Below are 20,551 nucleotides of genomic sequence, written 5' to 3'. Positions count from 1 at the left end.
CTGGGTCCATGCTGGGGGAGTTCTCGGAAGGCAGTTACGAACCAGCTTAGCTGTTGGTGGATGTATTTTGTGTGGTGCTGCATTTCTACAATAAATCCTCGTGTTCACACATTTTTTGGATTCTGGATTCATTCACAACAAACTTGGCGACGAGTGGTATCTACATTAGCAGCACCACCATTTATAAGGTAAAAAACGAACTCGCGTATGGGAAGTGTGGCTCTCTCCTGATTTCCAGTGTGAGTTTCCACATCTGCTTAAGAAGACAACCTTGGACCCCTTTACCGGGAGCGTCTATCTATTCCAGGTACACTTTTGGTGAATTTCCTACAAATTCATCATTATTGAGAACTGAAAACGTACTTTATCGACGGAGTTCCGCTGTTGCTACGGCGTTTGTCTACATCGATGTGACGTCATACGAGGGTCTGCACGCATTGCGCCCCCCACAAATATTTGATAAAAGCCCCAGGGATGGCGGTCCCCGGGGCTTGGGGGGACTTGGAGGCCCCCCCAAACATGGGGGGCGTGTGCCTCCCCACAAATTTTTAAGAAAAGCCTCGGGTGGCGGTCCCCGGGGCTGCGGGGGTCCCCCTGGGCTCCCGCGATTAAAATTCACCATGCCCCCGGGACTTGGCCCACCCAGGGGCTAAATAATAACGAAGCGCGGGAGCCCATGCTTCGTTTTTTTATTTTCTCAGCTGGATTCGTGCACCCAGGGTGAATTCGGACTATTTAAAAAAAAAAAAATGCTTTTTTGGGCCCTGGGGCTCCTTGTGGGACCCCCTGAGCAGGCCTACGGGATCAGGGTGTTTCTACCCTGCCCCCCTTTTCTTGTTTTTCGAGTTTGTTTTTCTCTTTTCTTGTGACTCGGTTCTACCAAGTCACAAGATGGCTGCCAACACTTTCTGGTTTGGAGTTTTGACAGCCAATTTTGGTGTAATTCCGTTCAGCAGTTCGAGCTGTAGACGTGTCTAAAGTTTCCTATGGGAAATCACTTTTTTTTAATTTCTCAGGAACCACTGAACGGATTTACACCAGTTAACAAAAAGAGTTCTTTCTGAAACAAGGGCTACCTTTTTACCATATTTGGTGTAATTCCGTTCAGCAGTTCGGGCTGTAGCCGTGTCTAAAGTTTCCTATGGAAAGTAACATGGAGATAACACGTTTTGGGACCCTCCTTTTTTCTCGGCCCCCGCTGGGCAAATCACCCCGAAACTTTCAGGATAGGAGCTGACCAGAGCAGGCCACAAGTTTTGAAAATTTCGCGAAGATTCATCAACCGGCGCAAGTTATTGGGAAAACAAAAAACGCTTTTCCTATGGAAACTAACTATACTATCTACTGGCAACCGCCAGTAGATAATATATACAACATGTTACATATATCAGCAGCGAGAGAGGGAGTTGGTAAAAGATGCAGGCTAAATAGCACCAACACATCAGGCTGGGCAATGGAGCCCTTCTCCACTTGTCGATCAATACAAATCGAAATAAATCACAATGTCTGGCATCACACAGTTTCACAAAATATGCTGCAAAAATCATTGGGAGGACCAGACACAACATAGTTATTCCATGAAACAAGCATGAGCCACCACCAAACACTACTTTGAAGATTCTAATGTTCCCATACCGCCATGACATTAATAAGTGAGAAATTTCACAACCATTTGAAAAAGTCGTCCATAATACAACAATTAAAGGGCCACACAAATGGCAAAGCATAATATAATGTAATGTAACGTAGCATAGCATAACATAACATAATTTTTTCGGTAGATAACATAAAGTTACTTTGGATCTATGCCAATAATCTCTAGCAGTGGGGTATTTGATAAGGAGTTGTCAGTACTCAAAATCTGCTGATATCACAACAGATCACTCCATTAGTCTGAGCATGGAGATGTGTTAATGCTGAATGTGGATTTTTGAACTTATTGTCAAATGAGACAGATCTCAATTTGTAACAGTGCAGGGTTACAAAAGCAAATATCCTCTCATAAATATTCAGGTTCAATTTTATAATTAGTTTTTAGCTTTTTCTAGTTTTAAGACAGAGTGTAGACTACATCACACCAATGTATAAAGGAGCACAGGATAATATATACATAATAAGGGTGCTTTAGAATAAACCATCCTGCACATAGAGACATTGCATCCAAGTCTTAAATCAGTAATTGAAACATCAACACTAGGTTTATAAGAGGAGGTGCTGATATCAGGCCCACTCAAATTGTATGCATAAGATCCAATCTCAGGCTACATACCCACTGCTCGATATCTTAAGTCAACTACTTCACAAAAGGAACCCTCTGTGTTACTGAAGTAAATCATACTAGCCATCATTCGACGACTAGAGATGGTCTAGGCATCATCCACTGTTGCAGAGGCTCTCCCGCAACAGTGTAGGAGGCACCTCCACAAACATGGCATATTTAGACAGCCTCATTTCCAAGTCGCCAAGTAAAAAGGTAAGATGAGATAGCATACTGAAAGTTAAATACATTAAAGAACATCTCAGTGAACCCCTCCCTGCAGGTGTGGGCCACGAGGGGTGTATTTGGGACATACGCTTTAGTTCTGGTAAGGTAGATGGACATTATCTTATACAGCTATCTCTGATTCAAGTCAGCAGCCCATCAAATGTGACCCTAGCTCTCCCGCCTGTATCATGAAAAGTGTTTTATCCACACCAAAATGTTCAGCTGTCTGAGTTATGTAATATGCCAGCAAGGAGTTGTGGAGTAGGCTGGGATAACACAGACAGGTCTTCTTCATTATGGTGGCTCTAGAATATTTGTTCTCAATCTTCACAAGATTGTTTTTAAGAATAAATTTGGCATCTGTCATGAGTGCTTTCCAAAAGATGAAGTTGAATCACTTCAAATGATGCTCAATTCATTTTCAAAGTCAGTATGATTATAAATAGGCATGTTTTGATATTGTAAAACATTTTAAATTAGTCCCTGGCCAGCTAAATCAGAAACTGTAAAGTGAGTAGTGAGCACAAAAGAGGGCAGATGAGTGACTCCTAAACACAATGTAGCATTTACTTGATATGTAGTAGCTTAGGGTTTAATATGCATGCATATGTTTATAGAATAAGTATACCTGTACATAGCACACCGGCAAAGTCCCAGCTTTGTCCATATTTGACTGGTGTGTATCCTCCAATCCACCATTTCTGTAAGATATCAGCACTTCCTTTCCAGTTGGATGAGACCTCATCACCAGAATAATGTTTGCTCCAGGTATCAATAAGCACTCCATTTTCATTCCTGCTGTTGACCTGTTATTATTGATTTAAGTGCATGTGAAGAAGTTAAGAGACAAAATGAATAGAAAGAAGTGGAGTTTTACACTGTAAAATCAGAAAAGAAGAGATCTCTCTACATCAATAAGAAATATCTTTCATATGACACTTGTGTTTTCACCAGGTACTATGACTAGGCAGGTGAGAAATTATAATTACACAAGGTATTATGACTAAGCATGCGCAAAATTATAATTACATTAAAGAGCAAGTAATTCATGATTGGGACTCTCAGCTGACACACACAGTTTTCAAAGCTGACAAGCTTTAACTAGTGGATGTCTTTAAACTTTGCAAACCCTGGCTGGGGTTGGGGTGCTCCACCACGTCCTGGATACTGGTAGGGAATGTGGCACTGGCCAGTACCTGCAGCCCTGACCTGTGGGTCTGGAATATCAAGGTGAAAGTGCCAGCTTCACATGCCTCTCACTGGGTATTCTTGGAGCCAGTTGGCCTGGAGGCATCCAGTACTCCTCCCTGGTCCAGTGCCACCCAGCCCTCATACAGAATATGCCCTTGGCAGGTGCCTGGCTTGGGGAATCCTGCCTCCTAAGCAAAAGCTCTGGCTGCATGCGCCTCTCAATGGGAATTGTTGGAGCTGATCGACCTAGAGGAGCCCCAGACTCCTCTGCAGTCCTGCACCACCATGCCCTGGGTAAGGAAGGTGACTCTGGCAGGTGCCTGGAGCCCTGGCAGGAGTGCCAAGCTGTTCATGGAAAGCACTGTTTTCCCGCATCTCTCAATAAGAATTCTTGGAGTTGGTCATCCCAGAGGAGACCCAGATTCCTCCCTGGTTTGGAACCACTCTCCTCTAGGTAGGCAGGGTCACACCGTGTCCCTGGCTAATACCTGCCAACCACATCATTGGGTCCTAGATGACATTGGCTGCTTTTCGCTCTATACTGGAACCCAGCCCTATTTACTTATTTTAAGCCCATCTGCACTCTCTGAGCCTATCAGAAAAGGCATTTTCCTCAACCATTCAACCCCACAAAGTGGGAGGCTGCTGGAGCCTAAGAGAAACAGCAAGTTGGAGATAGCCTGCCCTGTAACCAGCTTATCCACCACCTGCTGACCAGATGGCCGAAGCCAGTTTCAGACCAGATCACCCAGGTGGCAGCTAATTAAATGGCCAAGGATAACTATTGGCCAGAAAGCCCAGGCCAACCCCCGTCAGATGGCCCATGATAGCCACCAACCAGATGGCCCAGGTTAATCAGAGTGCCAAGACACATGAGAGCTACCAACCAGAGTGGCCAGATGTGCTGAGGCCAGCACTAAGAAGGTCCTACCTAGAACCTCTGACTGGCTTGCCTCCCCACATCCAAGTGCCTCTGCTGGTGCCTCCTTGAGTCATCTGGTCATCCTGCAGACCTGCAAGCGCCCATGCCATTGGCCCTGTCTGGGATAGAGGAGCCCCCCTTCCCAGCCACTCCTCTCACCCAAGTACCCGGTGACAATGGGCCTCTCTGAGAGCTAGTGTGTGAGGAGAGGGCATGTGGGGGTGATAAATGTTGCACAGCTGTTATCTTGCATGCCCCTAATTGTGACACCACATCGAGACATCAGTGAATTCAGAATAGTTCTGTGACTGACACACAAGGACTGTATTTCTGGGCTGATAACTATGTCAAATTCTGAAAAAGTTGTTAATGCTTGAAACATTTTTTTTTAATAGAACCCGGGCCCTAGTTGGGATCTTAATATTGTAGATATAACTGATCCAATATTAATAAATCCTGCAGCTGATTCTGTAGTATGTAGAAGAAGCCAGGAGATTTTGCCAAGTAACTGACAGAAACATTGTTTCTGGTGGTAGTCCCACAGTTCTCCAACAGCAACAAGCTGCCAGATACATTTTGAATTAATTCCACGAATTATGCAGGATTATGAGACACGTTTTAGTATTATCTTGCAGCTCACGATAATTTCAAGAGCAGTTTCTAATGTCCGAGAGCAGAGAGTTTTCCTAAAGACGTTTCCATATGTTTTCCTCTCTAAAGTGTTACCAGGAGGTTTAAAATTTGTGTTTCATAAAACATCTAGTTTCATGAAACTGTGTGACAAATCAAGTTAAAGATGAAAAGGAGTTGAGGCGTGGCTTGGAGCCAGAGCAGGATGACGGCTCTTTGAGGAGCTCCATCGGGGCCAGCGGAGTGTTGACAGCTCCTGCTACTCCGGAGCTGAGGGGATGACGGTGGGTGCCTAACAAATGCTTGTTGCGGCTTTTCGGCTGGAGCTGCAGTGAGTTGATTTCCCTCTCTCCCTGATGCTGTAAATCTACAACATGGAGGCGCTTGAAGTCTGCGCTCTTGAACAGGTGTTTTGATGTTGCTGAGAGACACAGAGATCTGTTCTTGTCTCCCAACATTCTAAGTAAGCATCTAGAAGCTTGCTGCTTTGCCTGCCCCTACACAGTTTTCCTGCTTAATTTGATGCATCAGTGGCCTCAAAATGGTGCCGTCCTTTGTCTCGTCAGGTAATGGCCTGACTTGCCTGGCACTATAATAACCACCTACGGGGTGTTTCTTCTCTGCTAATCATTCTTGAGGTACTTTGATGAGTATATAGTAAGGCAACAATCTGTGCCTGTACTGTATATTAAACTGACTGCTGGAAATATACATGAGGTCTTACTGATATGGAGGTGCTGATTAAATTTGATTGGTGGATGTAAATCAGGAGGTACTATTTACATAACCGGCTGTTTTGGAGATCTTTTGGAGAAAACATCTGACCAAGCACTGTATCTCCCTTCTCCCTGGTAACTAAGCGGTGTGCACACCGATAATTGAGCACAGACGGAGTGCTGAGCTCTGAGGCACTGGGTGGGCGCTGTTCGAGACCCTTGTGAGCTGGTTTGTGGCTCCCTCGAGTAGCGGGCCAGGTCAGAAATGCTGAGGACGTCCCATGGCTCATCCACGGCGGCGAAGACGCAGCGCACCGGGGGTCGAGGGGCCAGCGGGCGGAAGTGCGTTCCAGAGGACTAGCCTTGACGCTGTGAGGCTGGGAGCGTTCCGCGGATGTCATGGTGAGGAGGCGATATTGCCTGCCGCTCGGCCCCCTTGGAAGACCTGCAACAGTGTGGTGAGTGGGGCGTGTGCCTCTTGCGCTGTCGGGTGCGAGTAGGCTCACGCGGTTGGGACCGGGTGCCCCTGGGTGAACGTCTGTGTGGGGTCCGGGCACACCGGTGTGGGCTGGCCGGGCGGGGTACTGAGGCCGCGACTGCTCCCCCACCTGCGGGGCATTCGGCCTGGCTGTGCTACTTCAGGTGTTGGGGTACTAGCGGTTTGTCTCAGGGGGTTGACTGGACTGCTTCGACAGTCCGGAATACCTGGGTCCCTGCTGGGGCTTCTGGCCTGGGTGGTGGGCTAGTGCTGGGGCTCTGTGTACAGGGACAGAGCGAGTAGCGGGACAAGCGTGCTACTGGGGCTGCTCTTTGGGCCTCTATGTCTGTGACAGTGCTGCTATGTTGAGAGTGTGCTGTAGTGGGCCACGGAGCAGGCACTGATACCTTGCAGCGCTGGGAGCAGGAGAGCGTGACGACCAGGTGGGGCTGCGTGGGGACCCTGTGGAGCACGTACTGTTGAGGCCTGGTGTTGAGGCGGACAGCCGGACTGGATCTGTTTCTTGCCTGTGTGGCCCTCGATGAGGCGCCCGCCGTGCGGTCTGTCAGCGCATTGTTCCTCGGCGTCTTGCTCATTGGCTCGCGCTCGGGGCCTGGGGCTACAGGTGAACCACAGTGGGGTCTCTGTGATACAATCTGCCTGCGCACAGTTTAGACAATTATAGCGGAGACCTGCGTGTTTTGCAGACTGGTAGAGAAGAACACACTCTGCGATTGGTGTCAGGGACATCGCTGGTAAGCACTGCCACTATGGGAAAACCTGATCCTAAGCAGCCGAAAATCCAGTTCGAAAGTAAACGAAATTCACGCGCAGCGGAGACCATGGCGGAACAGGCTGCGACACAGAGCACGTCGGACTCTGTTGAGAGCCCGGAGGACGATACCAGAACCATTCTGCTGGAACTGCGCTCAGGTCTGAAGACTATAGACAGTAAGATTGATGCACTCACGTCCAGCTTAGACGTGGTAATAAAGAAGGTGGACACACATGAACATAGACTCGACGTCTTGGAAAACAGGCTATAGGACACGCAGGATTCACAGGCAGAATCGCGGACACAGATCCTGCATATGGAGAAGGTGCTGGAGGTTATAAAAGCTAAAAACAAGGATTTGGAAGCGCGCTCCAGACGGAATAACCTTTGTATAATTGGACTGGCAGAATCTACCACTATATCAAAAATGGAGCTTCATTGATAATCTGCTGCGCGAACTCTTTGGCCCTGTGTTGTCTGTGGTCATGATTGTGGAGAGGGCGCACCGATCAAACCCAGTGCGCCGCCATGTCCGATCATTGCTCGTCTGTTAAATTATGCGGATAGAGATGCTATACTGAGGGAGGCCAGAGCCAAGAGTTCTATAAATCACAAGGGCAACAATTTGTCTTTCTTCCCGGACTACACCCCGGTTGTACAGGCGGCCCACAGAGAATTTGTACTGGTAAAAAAAAATCTACAGACTGCCTCTGTCCCATATGCTATGCTGTATCCTGCTAAATGGAAAATAACACACAATGGTCAGGCGCATTTCTTTACTGACTCTAAGTCAGCCTTGAAATTCACGAAACATATATGCAAAAATAGACCTCACCAGGGTGGCTCAGGGAGCCCGTCTGCCATGCAGGATCCAGAAGACTCAGACCACTAATGGTAGATCTTATGCTTTTGTGGATATATTTGGCAATGTGACTGTTTAATATGTTATAGTTGGTGTAGGTTCAGCCCGAAATCTGAGACATGAGCGCTGTGCTTTCTGAATAATGTTACGTTGTTAATAAATGCTGGGTAACCCCGGGCTTGGATCCCGTTCATGTTTAATGGTGCAAGGGTGTGAATTACTGCTACAGCCTGGCCACCTCACCATATGGTGGGTGCTTGCCGCCGTGCCTTTCCCCCAGTGGGTTTTCCACTATTGTGTTGTTTTTCATGGAGGTTTGGGAGAATGGTAGGGAGGGGGGAGTGAGACAGACTCGACCTAATTGGGAGGTTGGAGTGGGCGGGGGGAGTTGGTGCAGAGGGATGAGATATAGGTTGTTTTTTAATTTTGTTTGGTTTTCTGACAATTTGTTGTCTAAGCTGGGGGATGGGGATCTTTGCGGATCAGGAATGTTTGGCATTATTGTAACAACTCTGTCCTGGTCCAACTTGCCTGCTGGGTCGACTGCAGATGTTAGTATCGTCTATGGGTGAAAGATGCAGATTATTAACTTGGAATGCAAGAGGGCTCAACTCCCCAAAGAAAATCCGTCAGGTGTTTGCTTATCTATCGCGCCATGGTGCACATATTGCTTTATTGCAGGAAACGCATTTAACCAGGTACACAGAACGTGGTATTGCACTCAAATGGACGGGATATTGGCTAGCTTCCTCCTATTCATCATGTGCCAGTGGTGTGCTAATTCTGATCCGGCGTGGTATTGCATTCACCCCACTGCGGACACCCATAGATGGGGAGGGGCACTGTGCAATGGTGCAGGGGAAATTGGGTGGCTCCATGGTGTCCATAGTCAACACGTATGGCCCTATTGCAGATGATCTGGAGTGTTTTCTGCAAATCTATACCAAACTAAGAGAATGCCGGAGGCAGCCATTTTGTGGGGGGAGATTTAACGCATATTTGGATCCTGACCTAGATAAGTCTAACCCACTGAACAATTGCACCCATAGGGTGGCTCAGAGTATCCGTAGTGCCATGTTGGAATGTGGTTTGTTCGATGTCTGGAGATTGCGTAATGCCTCAGTGAAAGAGGGTACTCATGCTGCACCGCTATACAATAGCTGGTCTAGGTTGGACTACTGGCTGCTGGGTGGAGATGCGGTTGAATGGGTTACGGAGGTGATTCACCTACCGCGCACATTATCAGATCATAACCCTGTCAAACTAGATACTACCGTCCCGACGGCAATACATCGCCCCTTCACGTGGCGGTTGCGATCAGATGCTTTGCTAGACCCAATATACAAGGCCACTGTGCGTGCAGCCATAGAACAATATTTCGAACTTAATAAAGGCTCAGTGGATAGTGCCTCCACATTATGGGAGGCCTTCAAAGTGACGATCTGGGGTGTGTGCATTGGCACAACTGCTGGAATACTTAAGGGCCTCAGAGCTCAGCTTGCAAAAATTGAGATTACGCTTCGAGAACTAGAACGTAGCTACAGGGCGGCTCCGTCAGTCGCTGCCCTCTTTCGCATACACAAGCTTATATTGGAATATGATACTCTGGCTGAATCTGAGATGTGATATATCTCGCGCAGACATATGGTGCGTAGATATGGAGAGGGGGGGAGACCAGGCCGTAATCTGGCTAACAAAATCAGGAATCGCATGGACCAACCTCACATTGATAAGATAACAGACTCTCACGGGCGAGAACACTATAATCCACTAGATATTACTGAGCAGTTCCGTGAATTTTAAGCTCATCTCTATACGTCTAGGGGTGGGACTGCGACAACTGAGATGGAGACCTAGCTTGAGGATGTGGCGTGCGCCTGGTTGTCTGATGCTCACAGGGAATACCTGAGCCAGCCAATAGATGCAGAGGATATTAAAGCCGCAATAAAGGCCCTACCAAATGCGAAAACACCGGGACCGGACGGCCTCACAGTTGAATTTTATAAAATATATGCAGATCTACTTACCCCTTACATTCTGGAGGTATATGCTGAGGCGCACGATTCTGGGGTGCTCCCACCATCGCTCCATCAGGCGCTGATTATAACATTGCTCAAAAAACATAAACCTCCTGATAAGTGCGACTCATACAGGCCGCTATCACTGATCAATATAGATGCGAAGATTCTTGCCAAAATTCTTGCAGTTAAATTACAGCCTCTAATGTCATGCCTGGTGCAGCTGACCAGTCGGGTTTTATACCCGAACGCTCCACATCACACAACCTATGAACCATCTTTGCAATGCTTCATGTGTTGGAGCCGAGTTTATCGGCGGCGGCAGTGATGTTGGATGCTGCTAAAGCCTTTGACTCGGTCGAGTGGAAATATATGTTTTTGTATTGCAGCGTATGAGGTTCCCGTTAATTTTTATCCAGTGGGTTAGGTTACTTTATGCGGAGCCATCAGCCCGTGTGCGAGTGGGTGGGATGACGCCGGAACCATTCGATATTGAGCGAGGCACCCGACAGGGTTGCCCTCTGTCCCCATTGCTTTTTGCACTCGCGGTAGAGCCACTGGCGTGTGTTGTACGGCTGCGACATAGAAAACGGCCTTGAATTTTAACTATCGCCCAGTTGCCATATCATTATATGCAGACGACATGGTGCTGTTTGTTCATGAGCCCTCTCGATATTTGGCGCAGTTGCTGCAGGAATATGTTCGATTTGGTTTACTATCGGGGTTGGTGGTAAATTGGGAAAAATCCATCATTATCCCTCTGACGGAATCCACGACTCTGCTGTGAAGTTCCCGTTGGTATGGTCTGCAGAACTAGTTCAATACCTTGGAGTGTGGATCCATCGAGATCCGGAATTGGTCATTTGTGAAAATTATGGCCGGGCCTGTAGCACTCTAGATCAACAAGTTGATAACTGGGTGACCATGCCACTGTCTCTGGCGGACCGTATTGCACTTGCAAAAATGGTGGTTCTGCCGCGTTTTTTGTATTTATTTACAAACATCCCGATTGCACTGCCGAAGGTTTTTTTTAATACCCTCCGCATGACTTTACTTAGATTGGTCTGGGGAGGCAAGCATGCTCGAGTGAGCTGGTTTGTTATTACTTGCACTTACGATAAGGGGGGGTTTGGGGCTCCGGACCTATATATTTACTATCTGAGTGCTCAGGCTCAGCATGCGTACTATTGGGTTAGGCCGCATGCATTTACCCCACATGTTGCAGTGGAAGCGGCAGATGCCTCTCCTGTTCCTCTGCATAGCATACTCACACACACGAAGCGTGGACTCCCGAAAACAGAAATTCACGCAGTAGACACAACGATAGCTGCCTAGGAGGCGATAAGTAGACTAGCACACAAGTTACCCATATATGCCCCGGCTATGCACATAGAGCACCACGCTGCGCTATCAGTGACTCACGAAGCGGGCGCTATGCGGCTTTTAAGGGAGGCAGGCCTACAGTCGATGCAGGATCTGTACCCGGAGGGTTCGTTCCACACAACAGACACTTTGTAATACATAAACAATCCCACGCTGTTGTTTCGCTTCACGATACACAGGTTTAGATAAGCGATTAGAGCACACTATGTCACCTACCTCCTGGAGCCTCCTACACTACACTCTCTGCAACTGGTTCTAACTGCTCCCACCAATAAGAAATTGATTTCTAGGCTATATAGTAGTATACGGGACAAGAGCAGGGGTAAGCCGGACAGAAGCTGGGAGAGATGGAATGACAGTCTACAGTCCCTGATATCGGAGACAGACTGGAAACATATATGTGGCTTAACAGGTACACTTGCTATGAATGGAAATTTACATATAATACATTTTAAGTATACACATCAGGTGTACTATACACCGGCAAGGTTACACCGATATGGGTTACGCAACTCCAGCTGCTGTGTGAGGTGTGGGCAGCCTGGAGCAGATTTCTTGCCTCTTGCATGGGGATGTAGGAGGGTGGCCTGTTATTGGTCTGCTGTAGTCCAGGATATAATGGAAATGTCGGGCTGGTGTTGCAATGCACCCCCCTTATATGTTTATTGTGTTGTGTTCCACATGCGAGGGGGGTGATGGGACACTTTGTACGACTAGCGTTGCTCATGGCTAAACGTAGGGTAGCCATTACATGGAAGGGAAACGGTCACCCAAATTTGAACATTGGATCAAGGACCTTGTGTACTGTAAAGAAAATATGGAGTTATATGCAGAGGAATTACCAACAACATCAAGGCCGAAGGACATTTGGGAGCCACTGCAGAAGAAAGCAACAGCGGTTGAACAGAATGACGACGATTAGCTGGGACATAGTTAAAAAGCCAAACATATTAATGACACAGCGTACATGCACAGACAATGCAATATCCTTATTTCCCAGGACGACAGTGTATTATTGATTGGTCAAGTCATGAATCTTTTTTTTTTCTTTGTAGTTATCATAATTTGTTGATTTCTTTTGTTGCATTTGCAGCATGGATAATATTCATGATGATTATGTATGAGGATATTGTGAAGTATATATGTTTTTCCTTTTTGTTTCTTTTTTGGAAAGTAATAAAATAAAATAAAAAATAAAAAATAAAGTGTGCACGCCTCATATACATTGAAGTCACCTTGCCTAAATACCCTTATGCTGTTTTGGGAGTGTGAGGGGCAGAAGAATGTGTGCCTTTTGGTGTCTTTTCATCTAAGATCCCCACCCCTTATTGTGTGGTATTCTCTGAGTTGCTGTTGATGTCTGCTCAGAGTCCAGATACTAGCTGGCCTCATTACATCTTCAGGATCAAGAGCTCGATAAAAGCAGTTTAACTTACTCTGATCTCCCTAGATAACAATTTTCTTTTTGACTCAGCAAGTTTCAAAATGGCTGATACTAAGGAAATTATTCAGAAAGAAAAAGATACTAAATCGAATTTGAAGTGTTCCAAAAAGTCTCCTCCAATCCCAGAATCCACCAGAAAGGTAGTCATGACTCTTCCACGTTAGAGGCAATACTACTGAAACTAAACTCTGTACATGATATTGTGCAGAGTAGCAAAACGAACACTGATATGCTTCAGGTAGAAGTGGCGGGGATACGCAATATCTAAAAGATTTAAACATTAGATTGTCTAACGCTGACACAAGGATTGGTACAGTGGAGGACGTTACTAGCACTTAGGATAAGAGGACACACTACCTAGAATGCTCTCGCTCAGTGCTAAGAACACATCTCACTGATCAAGAGGATCGCAACAGACGCAGCAATCTGCGCATTTCTGGTCTGCCTCAGGGCACTGAAAAGCCTGCTAGTTCGGTGATTGACTTTCTAATAGCCTGGATCCCAGAAGTTCTTCAAATATCTTTTGTTAAAGATTTTGAGATAGAGAGAGCTCATAGGATAAAAAAATTCTGAAACAAGTATACGATGGTTCCTTGTTTTCTCATTTTCAAACCTCTACGCCACCAACATTCTGAACAAATTCTGGCACACATGAGGAAGATCAGATTCATCATGTGGAGAGGTTCCTTTTTCTTTTCCAGGTCCCTCCAAATTCAGAATCCCCTTCAAGGGCCAACCACACGTCTTCTCAGAGCCTTCTGATCTTTCCACATTTCTATATAACAAATCGGAAACTCTAATGGATTTGGGCCCTCCACCTACTGTTCAGCATACGGAATTTATACATTCTATGTCAGCTGTTTGCTCGCTGATTGCTGCCCGCTTATATAGCAGGCATAAGATTGGAAGATGTGTCTTACCTTTATTTGTTAGAATGTTATGCCTATTTTTTCCAGGTTCCAGACGTATACTCTCTACTTGATCCTCTTAGTACCTCAGTTTCATCTTTATTATTGAATTTGAATATATTTTATTTTTGTGCTTCCTATACTCACTTTTTGCTGACCTACCTTTCTTCGCTCTTACAAAAAGGAATAGGTTTGATTTTCTTCTCTTTACTCATCACAAAGATTCAACTGTTCTATGGTTAAGTTATTATCTTGTGCTCTAATGGGGCAAAAATGTAACCCTTAATGTTGTGTGTCTCGGATCTGTTTGATGCTGCACATACTTTGTGTTCATGGTTGCTGTCTCTTAGATCTACTGCATTTGTTTCTAAATTGTTGGATCAACTTTATGCAGTTTTCGAGTTTCTTCTAGGTTGTTTACATAACATGTCTTTCTTTTCAATGTAGGACCTATAGGTGCAGACTACCCCCCATTTGCAACCTCCTGTTGAGTTGAAAGTCCATTTCATATACATAAGACCCCATTACAAATAGATAAGATTACAATTGATATCTTACTCTTCCCTAGATTCCTTCCTTTTTTTTTTCTCACAAAAAAGCGACTCCTTCTCCCCTAATCACTGAGTCCCATTTGGCTTTTGTTGGGGTTGTGTGACTAGGAGGTGGCCTCTGTCTTACAAAGATTTATATGTCATACATTGCGCCATGTTCATTCTCTTTCCTGGCAGTTGCTGGCTGCACATGTTAGGTAATATTTTTGATATTTATGATGTAGGGCCCGCCGGCCCCCGAACTGTCTTCTCTGTACTCCTACACGATTTCCTATGAGACTTCTGTCTCCTACAGACTTTCTGGGGTGGGTAGAGGTCATGAGGGTCTCTTGCTTTTTCGTGGGACTCTCAAGATCTCAATTTGTTTTTTGCATCTCCCATTTTCCTTTCCCTTGGCCCTTTCTTCCTCTTCTGCTCAGCACTAATATGTATAGTCACAATAATGCTTATTGGCAGGTGTAATCCATTGTGGCTGCAATATCCGGGTTAGACACCAGTCTCTAATACCTCTCCCTATTGGCTTCTCTCAATTTAATATCCCTTAAAACTAAGGGTTTAAATCATCCAGCAAAAAGAACCAACATTTTGGATTATGGTAAAATTCTCAGTGAGGACATTGTACTTTTGCTGGTAAACAAAATTGACTTTAAGTTAGCCCTCCTTATGAGAAGGGGATGGGTTTCTGATGTTGCATGTTCAGACGCACAAGGGAAGAAGAATGGTGTCCTAACTCTCATCTCCAGGAAGTCGGGTCTCTCAATAGTCACAGCGAGGCATGATTCAAATGGACGTTGGCTTCTATCCAGGCTGAATATTAATTGGAAATATCTATATGTAATGAATATATTTGCTCCTAATATAGATAACCCAAATTTCTGGATGTCTCTTAATAAAAAACTTACCGTTATTCCCCAGGTTGCTCAATTGATCCTAGGTGGTAATTTTAATCTTCTGCTAGACCCAATTCTTGATTGGTACTCTGCTTTTCACTTCAGACCCTCTAGAGGTCACAGGCAATTGATTAATCTTTGCACATCATAGCACCTACATGATGTTTGGAGACTCCATAATACCAAAGGCAACAAGTTCACCTTTTTCTCTCCACCCTACTCTAGGTTTTCTCGCATTGATTATCTTTTAGTTGATTCAGCTGTGCTCAAATCTACTGCTGATCTTAAGAGTCATCCCATTCTTATCTTGGATCATGGTGCCATTCCTGTGTCTTTTCAAACTGGATCAGAAAACACAGTCCCTCGATATGGGGCCTGAAGTCAGAAATTCTAGAAAGTAAAACTGATGTTTCAGACATAAGGAATTAGATTTAATTATTTTAGAGATAAGAGTCTTCAGTTACCTCCCCAGTGAGCCTCTGGGATGCATTTAAATGTTTGATTAAGGTAAATTATCAAAGGTATGGCAAAAAAGAACCGTTTTATTAAGGACTAATTACTTGCCCTGGGTTCTAAAATAAAACAGAAGGAAAATAATTTCAGACACTCTAAAGATAAATCCTTACTATATGAAATTAAACAACTTAAATGTACATTTAATACTATTGTTCGCATAAGGGCTTACATTCAAGTTCAAGCACGAAAATCTAGAAATCTCCTCTTAAGAAATAGAGCTGGGAAAACACTAGCTAATACTCTGAAATTTAAATTTTCTAGCAATCAGATCTCTTCAATTAAAGACACTGATGGATCACACAAATTTAGGCCTACTGAAATGTTAAGAGATCTTTAGGAAATTTTATGTGACTCTTTATATGCCTCTGAATCCTATGGATAAATCTGCCTTTCTAGACTTCCTTAAATATATTCCTATGGTTTCAGTCTATGAGCTGGAGAGAGAACGCCTGAATGATCCTAGTTTTTAAATGAGATTACTAGCGGAATCAAATCAATTCGGTCAGGCAAAGCTACGGGTCCTGACGGGTTCTTCATTGATTTTTATAAGACCTTTCAGCATACTTTAGCAGTACGCTTTAAAAGTGCACTGGATTACTTTGCTATCCCTGGGGAAGTCTCAGGTACACTAACTGAAGCCACAATAGTGGTCATCCCGAAGGAGGACAGGGATCACTCTGATCAAAAAAACTTCGGCCCATATCACTACTGAACATGGCAGCAAATATATTCGCAAAAACTCTTTCCAAGAGATTGAAGCCTATTATACCATCCCTAATACATGAGTCAGAAACGGGGTTTGAAAAGGGACAGCTTGCAAGGGGTAATATATGAACCTTTTGCCATGTAATTGAACAAGCACTTCTCACCACTACCCCTTCTGCTGGTATTGCACTCGGTGCCGTAAAGGCTTTTGGCAAAGTATCCTGGCCTTTTCTTCATGCAGACTGGAATCACATCATCTGATTAATTCATTTATAACTATGATTATGGCACTATATGCCAATCCCAAAGCTAATATTAGTATCAATGGTATCACCTCCTAGGTTTTTTATGTCCATCAAAGCAGGCAACAGAGATGTCCTCCTTCTCCTTTGTTATTTCTTCTCACCATTAATCCTCTTCTCAACTTACTAAATTCATCCTGAGCGATAAAGGGGATAGAATTTGGATCCAAATTGTACAAAACCACAGCATATGCGGACGATACTTTATTTTCAGTGAGAATATTGAAAAGGCAATCCCTAGCATCTCTGGCAGTATTCGAGAGTTTGCTCGAGTCTCGGGTTATTCCTTAAACAAGGACAAGACTGAACTATTTCCACTTAATGCACTTTGCTTCTCTTTTCATTTAGGTGGTTCTGCCCTTAAATGGCAACAAAATCGTCTTAAATATCTGGGAATCTGGTTTGGTAGAGACTTAGCTGACACCCTTGCATTGAATGTAACAAAGACTTTCTCCAAAATCAAGGATTTACTAATTTCATGTTATAATAAATTCATCTTGTGGTGGGGGAAGAATCCAAACCCTCAAGATGATGGTCACACTGAAAGTTAATTTTCTTTCAAGCATGATCCCCTTTAATTGGTCACCCTAATTATTCCACAACATTGATAGATTAACCTCTACATTTCTCTGGAGAGATAAGAGGGCTTGGACTTCATACACAGTCCTTCAGAAGGATATCACTTTAGGGGGCTGCAACCTTCCCAATTGGAGTTTACACCAGTCATCTTTTTAGCTGCTTAATGTGCTCTCTGGTTCACTCCTCATTCACTGGTCCCTCCACAATGGGTAGAAATAGAAGCAGGTCTGTGTGCTCCATTTATTCTCCCAGGCATCATCACAATGCCTAAAATGAAACCTCCTCAATCACAGATGATATTGTCTAATACTATGGGGCTCTTCAAAGATTAGATAAGTATATGCAGATACCATTAAAAAATTCCCCGCTTGTAGCACTGTAATATATTCCCAAAATTTGGATTGATACACCTAATGTTTTTCTGGAAACATGGGCATCCAAAGGAATTTACAGTTCAAAGATCTTTTGGATGATAATACTTGTCCCTTACCTTTTTCTAGTTTAGCTCATACTTGCACTCTTTCAGCACTAGACTGCTACAGTTTGTTAAAGTTAAAATTCAAACTATCCAAACTTAGCAAACCAAACCCTCCTTCCCCACCAGGTCACCTATTAAGTTGGCTTAAGTCTGGTCACATCGCTTCTAAAATATATATGATACTCTCTAGTCTTCCCCCTTCCCAACAGTGTTCCCTTGCCATTAAATGAGCCAATCACTTTGACAAAGAAACAACTGGACACATCTCGGATGAAGGGTGGCAGAACATTAAGAAAATGGCCTTGAGGGACACAATTGCCCCATCTATTTTCCAGACGAAATTCTTTGCTATGCACTTCTACACTAGACACCTGCTGGCTTCATAAACGGAAGCTTTGTGAGGATGGAAAATGTTGGAACTGTAGAGACGAGACTGGTTCCCATAAACATATGTTTTTTCACTGCCAACTTTTCAAATACTACTGGGACCAAGTCCAGTCCCAACTGTTGACAATTTTCTACTTCTCAATAGTTTTAGATTACCCTACATTAATATTAGGACCCGTAGCATCAAACTCTTTGACTATCTTAAGCTGTAATGATATGGCTCTTCTAGACATACTCCTCTCGGTTGCTGTGACGGAATGGAAATCTTTCATCCTCATTTTGTTTCATACTTGGTGGGCGTGGGTCTAATTTCCCATTATTCACACTCAAAAAGAAGGTCCTTCCCACAGATATCCCCTACTATCTGACGCTCCTTAGAAGAATTTGCTTCATTACAATGATAAAGTAAACATTATAGTCTATGCACTTGCCTTTATCTTTACTCTACATATGGGACTTAGTTGTTCACTCCCCCCCCCTCTCCTCTCCTCTCCTTCCCCTTTTCCCCTTTCATTACATTCATTGTTTACGTGACAAGGTCGGGGCTACACCTTGCTACCTTTCTTGCCATCTTTACACATGTTCTCAGATTTTCTCTTGCCTTACTGCAATTAGCTCTATTATAAGGAATTATTAAGGGCACACAACCCTATACCTTATTGTTTTACGGGATTTCTTCCTTTCTTTTTCTGTGCCACTTATGTCTGTTTTACGTGTTTTCCGCATTACGTTGTCCTTTAGTAAGATGATGTACTATTTTATTCTATGTACTGTAATACAATGAATTATTTTATACTTTGATTACATCGTGTTTGACGCAAGGCCTATGCATCTTTGTACTGTAATTTGGTTATTTAAATGCCAATAAAAATTATTGATCACTAAAAATTGAAAGGTGTATTCTGAAGTCAGAAGTAGGCATATTCTTACAGTCTTTCAAAATTGCTTTTTTATTTCTGGCAGCACTAAGGAAACCCGATAGCTTTCAATGAACCTGATGGAGTTGTCACTGAAGTTAGAGGAAAGCAGGTTAGAACAGTTGTGTTTAGTGAAGTTACCTTATTGTTATGTTTATATAACTTAAATAAACATAACAGTTCTATCCTCGTTACCTCTAAGTTCAATAACAACACCCTTAGGTTCATTGAAAAATGTTGTCACGTTGTTGTGCTTAGTTATGGCTGTGCTTAGTTACTGTTAGTTAAATTATGTTTGACTACCATTACATTCCTTAATAGTCATGTTCAGTCTTATTTAGCAAAGTTTTGTTTAGTTGCATTTAGCTGTGTTTGATTGTTATGTTACTTTATGTTATTAGTTATTTCGCTGAATTGGTTTCGACTCTCAACCGCAACCAAACGTATCAGCTACAACCATGTATGATGAACACTGCGTGTTCATGAATGTTTTCCTATAAGATAAGATAAAAAGAATTCGTTGTTAGGAGGACTTGTGGAAATTTCTTACACAGATCAGCACATCACAACTCGATAAACAATGCTGCCATTGTCACCCTACCGCACATAAAGACGCATTTGGCACATATTTCTTCACATTTTTGATAAATAAACGGGTTCTCTGTTGTTAGGATACTTGGTGAACAATGCAAAGGCACCATAATAGGATCACCCCCTCTTGGCAGACATTTTGATATGTGGAGAGTTTGTCAATTACTATCTCGTAATTTTAAATGTTCAGGTGCCAAGTAGCAGGATTTTGTATGCATTGAAAAAGGTACTCCAGATGTTTTGTGAGACCAAGACACCCTCAGTTCTAATTATTAATCCCGCTGCGATATTTTAAATATGGTGAGACCGAAAAATCATTCAGCTTGACATGTTTATCCAGGGAGTAGCATCTCTACATTACTAGAGGTGTGTGCAAATTGGTATTATGAACGATATGTTCTACAAGAGCTCAATATTCAGTATTTTATGCCCTCTGTCACAAGAATATATTTTAACTTACCCCCCAGCAAATGAATGAAGTAAGATTTTACCTCACTGACTAAATGTTACCCTTTCAGGTCAGGATCTGCTTCTAATGGACCATCCAGCAGCTCAATCTGTTGCATCAAATGGACTACATCAATAAATCTAGTCAGGTACACAATAAATAAAGACAAATTTAAATAAATGACTGTATACATTTTCTCACCGTAGCTGAAAGCACCCGACAGATGTAGACCGGGTCGCTTCTGAGGGAGACATCCTTAGCTGGATTTCGACGGTGGTTGATGCTTCGGTCTAGGATGCTAAGACAGATGTCAAGGATGTTTTTGCCAAACTATTGAAAGAAAGACAAAATACATATCATACAAATGTAACCTAT

General features: G+C 43.8%; 1 protein-coding gene across 1 annotated transcript in view; it reads right to left on the bottom strand.

The window, feature by feature from the left end:
• The window catches only part of LOC146812224 (protein-glutamine gamma-glutamyltransferase E-like), a 278,099-nt gene that overhangs the window by 181,490 nt on the left and 76,058 nt on the right, over positions 1-20,551 (bottom strand). Inside the window, exons 5-6 of the mRNA XM_085619254.1 lie at positions 20,378-20,506; positions 3,114-3,291 (exon numbers count right to left, since the gene is read on the bottom strand). Of these exons, the coding sequence (XP_085475380.1) occupies positions 3,114-3,291; positions 20,378-20,506 (307 nt within the window). The remainder of the gene's footprint in view (positions 1-3,113; positions 3,292-20,377; positions 20,507-20,551) is intronic.

Source organism: Triturus cristatus, chromosome 7 (genome assembly GCF_964204655.1).
Source record: "Triturus cristatus chromosome 7, aTriCri1.1, whole genome shotgun sequence".
Classification (NCBI taxonomy): Eukaryota; Metazoa; Chordata; class Amphibia; order Caudata; family Salamandridae; genus Triturus; species Triturus cristatus.
This window is presented reverse-complemented; position numbering and strand designations above follow the sequence as displayed.